The sequence below is a fragment of the Neomonachus schauinslandi genome, chromosome 3, assembly GCF_002201575.2.
Source record: "Neomonachus schauinslandi chromosome 3, ASM220157v2, whole genome shotgun sequence".
Taxonomy (NCBI): domain Eukaryota; kingdom Metazoa; phylum Chordata; class Mammalia; order Carnivora; family Phocidae; genus Neomonachus; species Neomonachus schauinslandi.
Genome location: NC_058405.1, coordinates 168,007,235 through 168,021,937, shown reverse-complemented (window position 1 = coordinate 168,021,937; position 14,703 = coordinate 168,007,235). Strand labels below are relative to the sequence as shown.

The 14,703-nt window shown below is 34.6% G+C and overlaps 1 protein-coding gene across 1 annotated transcript in view; it reads left to right on the top strand.

The window, feature by feature from the left end:
* ERBB4 (erb-b2 receptor tyrosine kinase 4) overlaps positions 1–14,703 on the top strand; it is a 674,126-nt gene that overhangs the window by 640,412 nt on the left and 19,011 nt on the right. Inside the window, exon 25 of the mRNA XM_021702992.1 lies at positions 988–1,158. Coding sequence (XP_021558667.1) covers positions 988–1,158 — 171 coding nt within the window. The remainder of the gene's footprint in view (positions 1–987; positions 1,159–14,703) is intronic.

Sequence of the window (14,703 nt, the reverse complement as noted above, 5' to 3'; positions counted from 1 at the left end):
GAAGACAGTGAATTACTAGTTTCAATATATTGATATTTAATTTCCTAAAAAATATTTATAAATATGTTTTGTTTGGGTATTGCAATATCCAAGCAATAACTCAGATTCAAGTGAATTGATGTACATATGAATCAAATGATAGCCCAAAAGAACATTTTATATTAAACACTAGAAAAAATGGATTGGAAAATTTTAAAATTGTAATATATTTATCTATGATTATTTTTACCTAAATCATAAACAAATGGACCTTGGGTTGCACTGAATTAACTTTCCTCAATAAAACAAGGTAGCATTTATCTTCCTATCAATAGTCTGACATGAAGATAAAAGCCAGATTTTAGAGTAATTTCCAGTTATCCTTTTCCCAAATTAATTTGCATAAACAACTTGTTTACAAAAATATCACATAATTTTGAAAAATTCAAAAAAATCATATTTAAGAAATAGATGAAGTAAAAAAGAGCAGGGTTTTGTTGTCTCTCCCACCTTCGTTTATATTATTTGCTACTTGTGCTGTGATTTTGGAAGCTACAATGTTACGCCTTAGGACAAATCATGGAGCAGCCTGTATGTCCTGAGAACTCTACAATATCAAACCAACTAAATAAAATAAAGATTGATAAGTCAATTGTCTTTTATTATTTATTCTTAAAGTCACAGCTCAAACATCCTGGCAATGAAGCCTACTGTTATTCTCAGATCTGAAATAGATTATGCCTCCTTCAAAGCAGCCAGAGCATTCTGCTTTATTCATCGCTGATGGCATTTATCACATTCTGTTAAATGTATTTATCTTACCCTGTCATATTTAAGTATGTTACAGGCTCCTTCATGACTGGTAATTGTGTTAAAGAATTATTTTTTTAAATGAGTGCATGAATTTTCAACCACTTGCTTTGATATTACGTAAATTTGCTGCAAAGTCCACATGTTTAAGGTGAAAAGAAGACTCATTTTTTGTTTGTCTGGTGGGCAAACTTTTAGGGTGATGATCGCATGAAGCTTCCCAGTCCAAATGATAGCAAGTTCTTTCAGAATCTCTTGGATGAAGAGGATTTGGAAGATATGATGGATGCTGAGGAATACCTGGTCCCTCAGGCTTTCAACATCCCCCCGCCCATCTATACTTCCAGAGCGAGAATTGACTCAAATAGGGTAAGAAATAATCACCTACCACCTCCCATATTATTTCTGAGAAATAAAATCATGCAAATATATTGTAAGCCCTAGAATTACAAAATAATTATGCAGCTCATTTCAGCAGGAATTCAGCAGGATTCCTAGATTAAAAACATACTATACCAATGAAAGGCCATGTAGAGTTAATTTTGAAACACAAGCATGAGTAATACAATATGTACTCTGAAATATCTTCAAGATTTCAAGAGGAGAAATGTTTTCTTTGTCTTATGTTAGTTAAATCTTAGTTTTAAAAAATCTACCAGTTCAACTAATAAAAAAATCAACCCATTCAAGCTAATAAAACTATGTGTTTATAAATAAATGAAAATTCTTAATAAGGTAGGCTCTCTTAAAAAGATGATGTGACCGTAGTCAAGAGATGATAAAAGTACAACTCTCTTTCCCTCAAGAGACTAAATATTTTCTGTCAGTTTGAAGCAGAAACAGAAAACTGCAATACTTTGGACTATATCAATCATTTTGGGAAGACTACCGAATCATTTCTTTTTTTTTTTTTAAAGATTTTATTTATTTATTTGACAGAGAGAGACACAGGAGAGAGGGAACACAAGCAGGGGGAGTGGGAGAGGGAGAAGCAGGCTTCCCGCCGAGGAGAGAGCCCGATGCGGGGCTCGATCCCAGAACCCTGGGACCATGGCCTGAGCCAAAGGCAGACGCTTAACGACTGAGCCACCCAGGCGCCCCTACTGAATCATTTCTAAGATGTAGATTTAAGTTTCAAAAGAAACTTGTGAAAAGAATTTGCATTTATTTTAAATATTAAGCCCACTCTATATGAATACCATTCTTTTTCTGAAAAGTGTCAACCCATGTGTTCATTCATTTATTTTTAAAAATTCATTCATTATTCACTCAACATGTATTGAGTACCTCTGCACATGAGACATTATCAGATATTTGAGATTCAAAGAATTTTGACACCACTCCACCTTCAAGAAGTGGCCAGGCTCCTACGTTTAAGAACATTATCATAGTCAGTGGAACAGTCATCATCCTATTTGTCTTGACCATAAGCATAAGAAAACTTTCAACTTGCTGCTCATTTTCTAAAATGAAATTATTTGCTTTGTTTCAGATTCACAATAATAAAGTAACACTCATCTGGTGTTTACTCTGTACCAACACATATATACTAAGTCTCCGAATCCTTACAACAATCTCCTTGGGTTCTATTATCGTCCTGTCTGTCTTATAAATGAAGAAACTTGTCACAGTTAAGGGATTTGACTGGTGTCATACAGTTAGCCAGTGGAAGGGTAGGATTCTAATGCAGGCAGTCTGCCCACATACTATTGCTTCAAAGTTATTGGAACATGTGATTTTCATGATACCATTGTTTTTCTTGACATCTACCCCAATGTTTGAGGTACGTATTGCTTGGAAAATCCGCCAAGTGATTTTCTTATAAAATGCATTCTGCAACCTACTCCATACCTTTTGCTCATTTACCCCATTCAGAAGGGCTGATGTAGAAAGAGGCAAAAACAAACAAACAAACAAAAAACACACAAACAAAACAAAACAAAATTCACTTTTACTTTTATATGAAAAATATGTCATTGCATCCCAATGGGGAGAACTAAAGGTTTTAAAAGTTAAATCAATTGATAGTCACTGAGCATCAGTCCTATTTATGGGAAGGAGCAAAGTCTTTCAGGTATATAAAGGAAGTAGTTTTTTCCCCCTCTATATACTTAGCAAAGTGGCCAAATTATAACTTTGGTATTTATAATTTTATGTGACAAATTCATTACTTTTATTAAAACAGAGACATTTCAGAAAATAGTTTTCCTTCCTTAACATGAGATGCTATAAAGGCCAATAACTTGAATCTTTTTCTTTTATAAGGCTTCTCAGATTCCGACTCTGTTCATTTTAATTTAGGCTCAAAGCAAGGAATTCTTAATAAAGGTTTGAATTAACTAAATGAAATTAGTGAGACAAAGTAGAAACCACCTGAGGAATTATTTGGCCTTTAGTCATCATTTCTTATTCTACATTATTATTTAAACAATGTTATCTGTAGATTTCTTTTTAGTTCTTCAGGTCTTTGTTAAGGGAATTGTTCTTAAATATCATTTTATTTTCAGGCATTAAAAGGCCTTATTAATCATCTATATTTTCCTATTTTTTTTAAAAATCGAGTTTTATGTAGCTTCCATAGTAATTTCTAATTTGTGCAAATGCTGTTTTTCCTGCTTCTTCCTATAAAGCTAAGTTATATTATTTTATAGTTAGAAAATAAATTACTTCAATGCATTTAGGTTCTGTGCCAACTTATGTGGTAAGGGAATATGTTAAAGTGAATTTTAATCAGATGTTTCTTAAGCATATCTGTTGAACTTTGAAACCAAAAATTATTTCAGTTTCTGAATATAGACTGTTTTGCTCACTAACTGATAAGTTTTAGGTAGTGTTCTGGTAAGTTTTAGGTAATGTTCTTAAATGTCTTCACAACTTGTTTCTATTTGTAAAATAAATACAATGGTAGTTAACTCATGTGATTGTTAAATAATTACCTTTTAAAAAGTGCCAGGCAAATTCTTATTCTTTTTCAGAATCACTCAAATTTCATTTTTATTTGTTTCCTTGTCAGTATTGTAAATAACTACATTTTCTTAATAAGGTTTTTCTTTCTTTTTTTTTAAGATTTTATTTATTTGGGAGAGAGAGGGAGAGCGCGCACGCGCGTGCATGCGTGCACGCACACATGAGCACGAGCGGGGTTGGGGGGAGGGGCAGAGGGAGAGGGAGAATCAGGCTCTCCCCTGAGCAAGGAGCCGAGCTCAGGGCTCCATCCCAGGACCCTGGGATCATGACCCCAGTGGAAGGCAGACACTCAACCGACTGAGCCACCCAGGTGCCCCTCTTATAAGGTTTTCTACACATTATCTATAAAAAAAACCTGTTGCTTCGGTCACTACTTGACAAGCAAATTATTTCTGCTGATGTGTTTTTATAGCAAATAAGATAGAGAAGTCATTTCTTCTATGGTGCTTTTGATTATTTCAAACTCTGTGTGTATTTTGATTCATTATAACTTTAAAGCAATGAGTCAATTAAAAATACAATGTTGACATTTGTCCAGCAAATTGATAGATACGAATGCAAATAATGCTAAAAAATACCCAACTAATTTATAGCTGTTGTTGTTATTATTGTTGTTATTGTTAGTGCCCTTTTAATATTATCTTAAATACCTTTATCACAATAATGTACCAAAAACTATGATTCTAGCATGATGTAAATAGGAAAGCACAAGAAACTGACTTCTACACACTTCAGTTCTGTACATCTATAAAATGGGGATAAAAAAATCCTCTCAAAATATTGTGAAAATTAACTTTTTAGGATATCTAAGTGTGCTCCCCATTGATGGATATGTAGTAGATGCTCAATAGTGTGGAAATAAATGAAGACCCACCGAATGAGAAATGTAAAGGCTCTTTTTTCAGACCTTGCTACATAGAAAGGGAGTTAGCCACCGCCACTTGCATTTTGGTAGAGACTCAAAGGCAGACAAAAGAATGGGAAAGCTTTATAGTGGAGAAAAGGGAAGGCTTGAAGTATGCCTTGGTTGGAGGCTGTTGGTGTGGGGAAGCTGTAAGAGGGGGTAATTAGAAGTGGGGCATTCAATGTGATTAGTTCGAGGTGCATATTTGTCTTTCTCTGGTTTGCCCTAAATTGAAAGTGGTGACAAAATTTAGGGAAGCTGTTAGTTAATCAAGTCTTGACTACTTTGGTTCAGTTGTTATAGATGTTATTGTTTAGCTTCCTGGATTGCTGCTGGAGGTGACAATCTGACTTCCTGCAAGTCTAACTTAGAGCAGACTGGCTTCCTGGGCTGTTTATTGTAGGTATGGTTTCCTAGGTGAGTTGCTCTAAGTTGGGAGTTAGACTTGTATTTTTATGTATGATCTGGCCATTGTCCATTTGTGTATTCAGTTTTTAGGTTTAGGTTCCGCTGCTGTCTTCTTTCTCTCTTGATGTATTTATTTAAGTACATAATGCCTGATATTTTCAATTAAGTGCTTGCACGTTTTTTTAATTTCTGTGTAGATATTTTTCTCTTGATGTGGATAAAATTTTTTTCTTTTTCTTTTGAGTTACCTAGATTTATATTTCTGTGGCATAGTGAATTGCATACCAAATGAAGCAGCAATTAATAAAAATAGCTAATAATCTGATGTGGCTAAAGATATATTAGCTTTAATGATATTGGAAATTTTTATCTAATTTAAAAACTTCAGTGCATTTTTGTAGACAAGGTCTCAATTGTTGCAGGATCATTCAGTCATTGGTGATGAATAGTTTTAGAGATGCAGTGTTCTACCTCTTTCAAAGCATATCAGCTAATTCTCAGTTATCCAGACCAGGGGAAGACAAAGGAATTGTAGCTGCTGCACATTGGTGTAGCCGGGGACCCATAATGGGTCTCTCGTTGTAATTTAAACTTTTCTCCACTTCTTTTAGATCTGCTAAGAAATAACTATATTAACGGATCTGTTTCTTTCCTTCTCTTTTTGCCCTTTCTTTTCTAGAATAGGTTATATAAATGAGTTGAAAAATCGAAAAAATGAGGGCAGAAGAAATAAAAGATGAAGAAAAATAAAGGAGCTTAGTTTCTCAAAAATGCGATCAGTTTCTAAATAATTAATTATAGGCTGAATATTTGCTTATAAAATGGGATTTTATATATTTTATTTTGTGCTACTATCACTTTTCCCTCAGATTAAATTTTGTAATTTTGATAAGAGTATACTAGGAAGGTTACCAAACACATTGTAATTTCCTTTAGGATTTTTACCAGTTCACCACACAAAAATAAATAGAAATACAAGAACACTTTGGTCTCCTCTATAGGATTTATGATAGTGTGCTAAATATGCTTCCTAATGATATATATAAACTAGAAAAAATTCAAGCAAATGGATGATACAGGAACAGTGATGTCATTTTCAATAATGACATTTCAAAACATAAGTTTCAATTGCATTTGTCATTACTGTTCAATAAATCAAAGCCATGATTCTTATTTTATGAAATAATGAAACTAATAATAGTAATATCCCCTTAAACTCATTGATGGCTTAACTATAATCAAGGTACTATGCTAGGTGTTTTAAGTTAACTATTTCATTTCACTTTTATTTCACAAAGCTCTATGAGGTAGGCACTAATATTCGTCCCATTTTGAAAGTTAAGAAAATTGAGCTGTGGAGAGTTTAGATAACACAAATAATAAGGAGCAAAGCTAGAAATTGAGGCCAGCTTTCAACAATCCCGCATGGAGGCCATACCTAAAATAACAGTGGGGTGGAGAAAAGTTCCTCATTTCAAGTTGCTATTAAACTTCTTACTATGTATGAAACTAACACTTTTCATTCATTTAATGGCAATCAGATAAAAGAAAATAAGTTGGTTGTGAGAAATCTCACATTTTAGAACAAACTCTTTGGCATTACAGTCTTAATCATATCATTTAACCAAATTCAGTTTCTTCGTTTAGGTGATGAGAAAAGTGAACTAGATAACTGATAAGTTCCTTATAATTTTAAAAATTACCTTATTATCGAATGACTTTTTTGAACTAATTATTATATTTTATACATTTACATAATATATCTTCTAGAGAATATTTAACTGGAAAATGGCCAAAAGCATTTTGGGTTACCTCTACATACTTTCGTTCCTATGTGATTTAATACAGAAGAGAAAAACTTAAGGACACAAGTTAAGGAAGCATCTCATAAGTAAATGATGTAGTGGGAGAATTTTGTGATGATATAACAAGGTTACTCTGGTTGCAATTTACCAAGGATCAATATCAATTCTAACAACAGCTGCTACTTGATGATAAATGATTGTAGTCTCAGGATATTGGTTTTACATTTCTTCCAAGATATGTCAAGGATTCCTGCATGGTATCCTTGATGTGATGCTTGGGATTTTTTTTTTTAATCTATTAAGCCTGAAGGAGGAGCTCTTCTTACTATGACATTCCATATCACTAGGTATTTTTTTGTTCCAAAGTTTTCCCCATCTACGTAGTAATTTTTAAATTGTTCAAGTTATTATGATGAAAGAATAAATGAATATGTTGAATGTTTATCATGGGCTAGGCACTGTGTTGGACAATGAGGGTACAGAGTTACAAATCAAAAGTTCTGCCTGAAAAGAGTTTATATTCTAGGTGAGGAGATAATATTCTGCAAGCAATATGCCAGGTATTATAGGAAAAAGACAAAGGAGACCAAATCAGCTTAAGTGGCTGCAGAATGTCATTTGAGCTGTATCATTATTAGAGGATGAGGATGTAGCTTGCAACAGGAGTTTTGGTAGTGTAGGTCTGAAATGGGTCAGAAGGAAAGCTAAACAATAAAACCAACCAAACAAACAAACAGACAAAACCCACATGAACAAGGGCAAGGAGATGTCTTTTTGAGTATACTTTTAAAACTCTGTGTTTTTGTAATATTTCCTATTGTACATGTTGAGAACTCTTCTATGTTATCAGAGGAGGTGGGGTGGGCTTCCTCCCAAATTTCCTATTTTTGTCATTGTTATGAAGCCTTGAAATATGATTTGAAATCTCTTGCTTCTCATTAAAATCATCCAATTCAAATCAACATCCTTTTTTGGCATTGCTCAAAACAGCTCTCAAATATCTCTCTTCTCTTTCTTTTGTCATGATTATAATTCAGGGCCTTATCACTTCACAGAAATTACTAAGATGTCTCCCCAACAGACATCCGCATTTTTTAAAAATGGGCTCTATTTCTAAATATAGTGTTTACGTTGTACCCAATACAAGACAATATTACTGAATATTTTGAGCACTAAGTCCTTTCATTATTTTGTCCTCATCGATTTAGAGCATACCTATCATTTTTATCAATGGGATAACTTTGAATGATATATGTTATATTAGCTCTCTCTTTATATGATATATAATCCTATTGTCAACAATCGTTGAAGGATTTTTGAACATTTATCCTGGGAAATGCCATGGTCATTCCAGTTGACCAGTCTCTGCAATTTATTTTTTACTACTCTCTAGCTCAAACACATAAAATTGCCCAGAGCTCTAAGCATTATCCCATTGTTGATCTCTTTCAAAATATAGATCATGTTGGGGCTTTCTGTTTTAGTTTGGAGGTGTGAGTAGGTAGTTAATTTATTTTAACAAAGAGGTATCTTTCCTAATGCATTACAGATTTGTCTCTTTTTTTCTAAATGAGAATATAATGTCAAATTGCCTTTGCTTATTCTTCAAAGTTCTTAGCAATGTCAGGGATATTAAAAATGGTTCTAATACCTCTGATTTACCACTAATTTGAGAATATCCCTCACCCTCTCAAATGATAGTTTTTATACAGTAAAATATCAAGTGACCTTTTTGTGCAATGTTTTCTCTACCAGCGACTTTCTTAAAATCTGGATGTATTAGCTTAGTTACACTATTCTTTGTAAGCTTTTCTTCTCTTTTTCTTTTCCCCATTGCTATCATTCTTTTATTTCTTACTGACTTCTTGTGGGTTTTCACTGAATTTAGATCATGACATCCTGTTCAACATACAGAGAAACCCTAGATTCTTCATTTAACCTTATATTTAGAAATTACAAACAAAATCAAACTATCAATATCTTAAGTAAAAAAGAGATAATTTTTAGACCTCTTTCTCTAATTGTATCTTCATGTATCATAAAAATCACTTCTAGTAGATTTGGACTTTGGGTAGCACCTCTTTGTTGTAGTACATTATGATTTCCTCTACAGTTGTTTATTCTTTAGAGAATCTGCTTTTTCTATTAGCGAATGATTGTCTATATTCCTTTCAACGTTTTTTCTTATAATAAATATTACTGTTATTCTCTTTCTTTTCAAGCTATAAACAAAGTCTAGTTCTCCATATGTGTAAAATTCACTACTAATGCCTATAAATGTGTGCTTGCAGATTTGATAGAAGTGGAATATTTCCTATGTCATGGTAAATCAGAGTGATTTCTCCACTCCTGCCACAAGTTAAAGTGGCAACAAGATATTTAGAACTTCCCAGCTTCAACCTTGATGAAGGAAAAGGGGTTGGCAGTACATACATACATACATACATACATACACATATAGCAATACATTATTTCGTGTACATTAAAGTCTATGCTCCCACTTACACACAGACTAGAGCTCTCCTTACCATATCAACAACATAATCTTCTTCCCTATCATTTATCACTGCCTTTTCCTTCCTTTCTTCTAGCATGTATAACTTTCTCTGGACACTCGTTTCAACAAGATTTTCCCTAGTTGAAATATAACCAGTGTAGTTTGTCCCTGGCCCAGGTAAATAGATCAAATAAATATAGTAATTTGCAACACTGACATGCCCCATTGTAGTATGAGATGGATGCGTAAGTAATTGTAAATTCATGGAGTATCAGAACTGGAAGGGGTCTTAAAGCCCTTCTAGCACAAACCCTCTCATTTTATAGATGTATAAACCAATACTCAAAAAGATAAAACCTATAGCTCAGCATTCTTTACTTTTACGGGAGAGGTGGGAAGCCATGTTCCAATCTCTCATGTCTAAGTCTAACATTCAGTGCTCTGTTGGCTCATGTTTTTTTTACTGGTCAAAACCATGGAAATCTTGATTTTGACCTCAAGTCTAATGAGATTTAGCATCAATTGGTTTAAAAGGCTCCCGCTGGGAGTGCAATGAGAAGCCAGAGACCCTGCTGCTGTTTTGCTTCTTCTGTTTATTCTTCTGTGAGACTCCCCATAATCAAGAGTTAATGGTTTAGGAGGGTCGAATGGAACTGACAGCACCAAGAACAAATTTTTAAATAAATAAAAAAATAAAAAAGTAAACCAGGGAGAACAACGTCTGCATTGGGACTTAGTAATTACAGGCTTGAAAATAAAATGATCTTTACAAATTTCACAAATGTTTCAAAATTTTCACATACAAACCTAAATATAGCTACCATTTATTGACCACATAGTTATGTGTCAGGTTCTGCTCTAAGCTTTTTACAGTTACATCCTTAATCTTCACAACAAGGGTAGGCAGAGAATATTACTGTTCACATTTTATGACGATAGAAACTGGAGATGAAGATGTAAAGTCTTTTTGTTGAGACTTCCAGCTTGAATGATAGAAAGTGAGATTTGAACCCAGGTCTGTCTGGTCTACACTCCATGCTTTTAATTTCCAACCTTCATTTGGGGAAAGAACATGTGACATCAATATATCCGATAAATAATAATTAATTATTTTAAAAGCCCAATAATTATTCAAATGAAGTTCGTTAAAAAATAGTTGGTACAGATTTCTAGTTTCTGTCATTTCAAAAAATATTTGGGCCAATCTTTATGAAAATTTTTTTTACTCTAGCTTACAAAGTAATATTTCAAAAAGTCCCCTCATCCTTCCTTGAATCTTCTGAGGACTCAAAGTCCACTACAAGCAATATAATTATAAAAGCAGAGAGTCACTTCCATTCTTGGAATATTCTCAAAAATAAGTGATAGCTGAAAAGGCTTTGAAGTTTACAAAGTTGACATATGTAGGATTTTATTTTCACACCAGAATCCCCATTTCAGAGTAAACAAAATTCCTGACCTAGTAAAATGACTTGGTAACTTAGTTAAAACCTTGGTTACTCAAGAACCAAACTAAGTGTCAGGTCTTCAGACTCCCAAGTGAGTGACTAATCTATTAAATAATGATTGTTCTGAGAGGATTTGTAGTCATCATTGTTTGTAGCTTTTTATCAGTACAGGAGTTGGATACTGCCAAACAAGTTCCTACAACACAGAGACACCATGGACCAGTGAAATGCTGTTTGTTTAAGAAGAGTCCGGTGTTAAAGAACATTTCAGTGATCTTTATGAAATTATTTTACACTTGAGCAATTTTCAGCTGTCATAAGAAAGCTTTGTGAACAATCAGAAGAGGCTTTTTCCCTTCTTTGTTCAAATGTACTAAAGAAGAAAATCAGAGCTAGGAAAGGAAACAAAGAGGAGGGAGGGGCAACTAGAAACGATACTTAGATTTGGAATGTTAATGAATGTTTTATCTAAATCATTTAGACAGTTATTTTTTAGTATTATTGCCACAAGATTCCTAGCTCCGCTGTACATTATTGGAAACATCTCATCAAGAAGCCTATTCTTTACTGTACTAGACCTGGAGAGCACAATTGTGAGTTTCTTTACCCTTTATACAATAGAATTGGGAGATTATCATCAACTTTCTATTCATATTTTGTGGAGGTTATTTAATTTATGTATATCTGTATTTATTTATTTATTTTTACAAATCCATCTTTGTCTGCCAGAGCTCCCTGTTCAGGCCAGCCTCTTACGATGATTACTCCTGCAAAGGCTTTAGAGAGAGATGTTCTATTTCATTCTCAATAAGGATTGATGGCATTTTGAGAGGTTCAGAATATCCTTTGATTGCTCTGGGAAACGGAATGGAGAAGATGGTTGTGGATAGTGGGGGGGTGGGCTTGCTCATCAGCTTCCCTTTGTGCACTTCCTGCCGTTGAACTTACCCTAATCACAAGCATCTTGTGTTTCAGCCCCTTCCCTCGCTCACCTGCCCAAATGAAAAGTTCCCTTTTTCAGTTGAGAATTCTGACATACCAGAGTGTTCTAAAGCAAGGCTAATTTGTGCTCTGTAGTTTTTACTCAGATGCTGTAAATGAATGGCTGTGGACCAGCCTCTCATTACACTTGAGCAAAAGCTGAATTGAGAGATGGGTAGACCACCGTGGGAAAATTCCAAATGCAATGGCTGTATTTCTTATTGCAAAATGTTTTCTCCATTGTGATGACAAAAGTACTGCGAATCAGAGAGGGAAAGGAATTGGAGGTTTAATTCACAACTAATTCCAACAATAATCATACACTGTGGTTAGTAACATCCAGGCTTTTTTTCTGTCCCTGGAAGAAAACAAGAATGTTTAAAAGTCTTAGCATATTGGAGATGTAAAATATACATAATTCAGATTCATCTGGAGTCTGGTATAGTCTGTTTTTAGTTAGAGCCAGTAATACCTGTGGTAGCTGTGGTAGAGAGACCAGGCTATTGGATATTCTGGGTTGAAATGAATGGACTCATTCTTTTATTCCTGGTAATCCCATATATTTATAAGAGTATGAGATGATTTAAAACAAATAAATGATAAGAGGTGATGCCTATTCTTATGTGCCAGGTACCGTATTCTCTAATATTTATTAGTTCATTAAATCTCATGAAAACTCTGGGAAGTATTTACTATTATTACTGCCTATTTTGTATGTGAGGAAACTGAGGCATGGCTATTAAATGACAAAACCAGGCAGCCTGAGGGAGGTGGGTGGGGTCTGCGGTAACTGGGTGATGGGCATTAAGGAGGGCACATGATGAAATGAGCACTAGGTGTTATATGTAACTGATGAATCAGGAAATTCTATCTCTGAAACTAATAATACACTATATGTTAATGAAATTGAATTTAAATAAAAATTTTTTTAAAAATAATTAAAAAATTAAATTAAAAAAAATTTTAAAACCAGGCAGCCTGGCTGTAGCATCTGGAGATGCTGTGCTCTTCACCAGAGTGATGCATCTCCTCTCTCATTCTGACTTTTTTTTTCTGTTTTATTATTGCTCTATGTTCAGTACTCAGTACTTTAAAGATGAGTACATCAGTAAAGTATTCTGACTTTTTAAATTTCTTTTTAATCATCAAATTCCTTATGAAGGTTAATTTCGATCTTTAAGGGGTTATCTGAATAGTCTTACTAGTAATGCTTATCCACAAATTCAGACAGACATTTTCATTCATCTCTGTCAAATAAGAGATTATTTCAAGCAAGTAGTGAAGAGCAGCTATTCATTCAATCATTTATTCATTGATCAAACATTAAGGAGTTGTTTACCATGTATCCTAACCTCATGATTACCTACTATGGACACATCCAGCCCTGTACTCAAGAAATTTACAGGTGAGTAACTAGCCAATAAAATGCAATGAGAAGGGGCGCCTGGGTGGCTCAGTCAGTTAAGCGTCTGCCTTTGGTTCAGGTCAGGATCCCAGGGTCCTGGGATGGAGCCCTGCACTGAGCTCCCTGCTCCGCGGGGAGCCTGCTTATCCCTCTGCCCCCTCCCCCTGCTTGTGTGTTCTCTCTCTCTCTCTGTTAAATAAATAAATAAAATATTTTTTTAAAAGTGCAATGAGAAGAGTGTTACAATAGAGACAGAGAGTGCGTAAGTGGTCATTTGAACAAACTGGTGTTTTTAAATGGGGAAAGCGACAAGGTCAGATTGGCTTCTAGTGAGAAAATTCTGGCAGCTTTTTGAAACATGAACTAAAACAGAGATGGATTATCTGCTGAGGCAAAGGAGATAGTATGTAAAGTTTCATGTAAGTGATGGCTTCTTTTTGTTTTTGTTTCTGTTTTTATTTTGTTTTGTTAGTTTGTAAGTGATGGTTTTGGAATAGAATCCACAGGATTTGGGTACCAGTTGGATATTACAGAATGAGATAGAGAAATCAATGTGACACCATGTTTTCTAATTGGAAGATTGAGACGATGTTAACATTGTTAGTGAATTAGAACAGAGGATGTAGAATAAGGACATACAATTAATATTTTGGAATATAAGTAGATAACGCTCTAGATCAAGTGAAATTAAGTCTTGATTTGGAAGCCATTATTATTCATGATTCATGACATATTGTTATTCTTTTTTTTTTTTAAAGATTTATGTGAGAGAGAGAGAGCTCATGAGCTGAGGGAGGGGCAGAGGAAGAGGGAAAAAGAATCCTCAAGTGGACTCCCCACTGAGCATGGAGCCCATCAAAGGGCTCAGTCCCAGGACCCTGAGATCATGACCTGAGCTGAAACCAGGAGTTGGCCATTTAACCAACTGAGCCACCCAGGCATGCCAATATTGTTATTCTTTCAGAGAGGAGTTTTGGTAGCGTGGAGAGCAGAATACAATTGACTGAAGAGTAAAGGCAGGAAGTGGGAATTTCTTTGAAGAATTCTGCCATGTGAAGGAAAGAAAGGAGACAGAATGTGAGCTCAGAGAGAAAGTGGTCCCTTCAGTAGGAGCAAGTCCTTCCAGACTTCACTTAGTCCCTTCTTTCTTTTTCCCAACAACAAAAGTAATTCTCGCCAAGACTTTGTGAGTTTGTTGGATTTGACTGAAGACAGAACAGGTGGGCAAGACTGAAGGATCTCATCTAGAGAAAAATCTCCTGCGAACTTACCCTTTTCTCTACTCTTTGCCTTTTTCAGCTCTGTTTTCTCTCAGATTAACCTGGGGCTCCAAATTTTTCCTTCTGGGTTGTATATATAATTTTCTCTCTCTTATCTGAAGGTTTAGACTCAGCTCTTGGTTGATTTACCTTCTACTCCAAACATTTCACCAAGTTTTTTGGTAATTTTTCACAAAGTCAGTTATCTCCCAAGAGATATTCAGACCAGTTGTAATAACA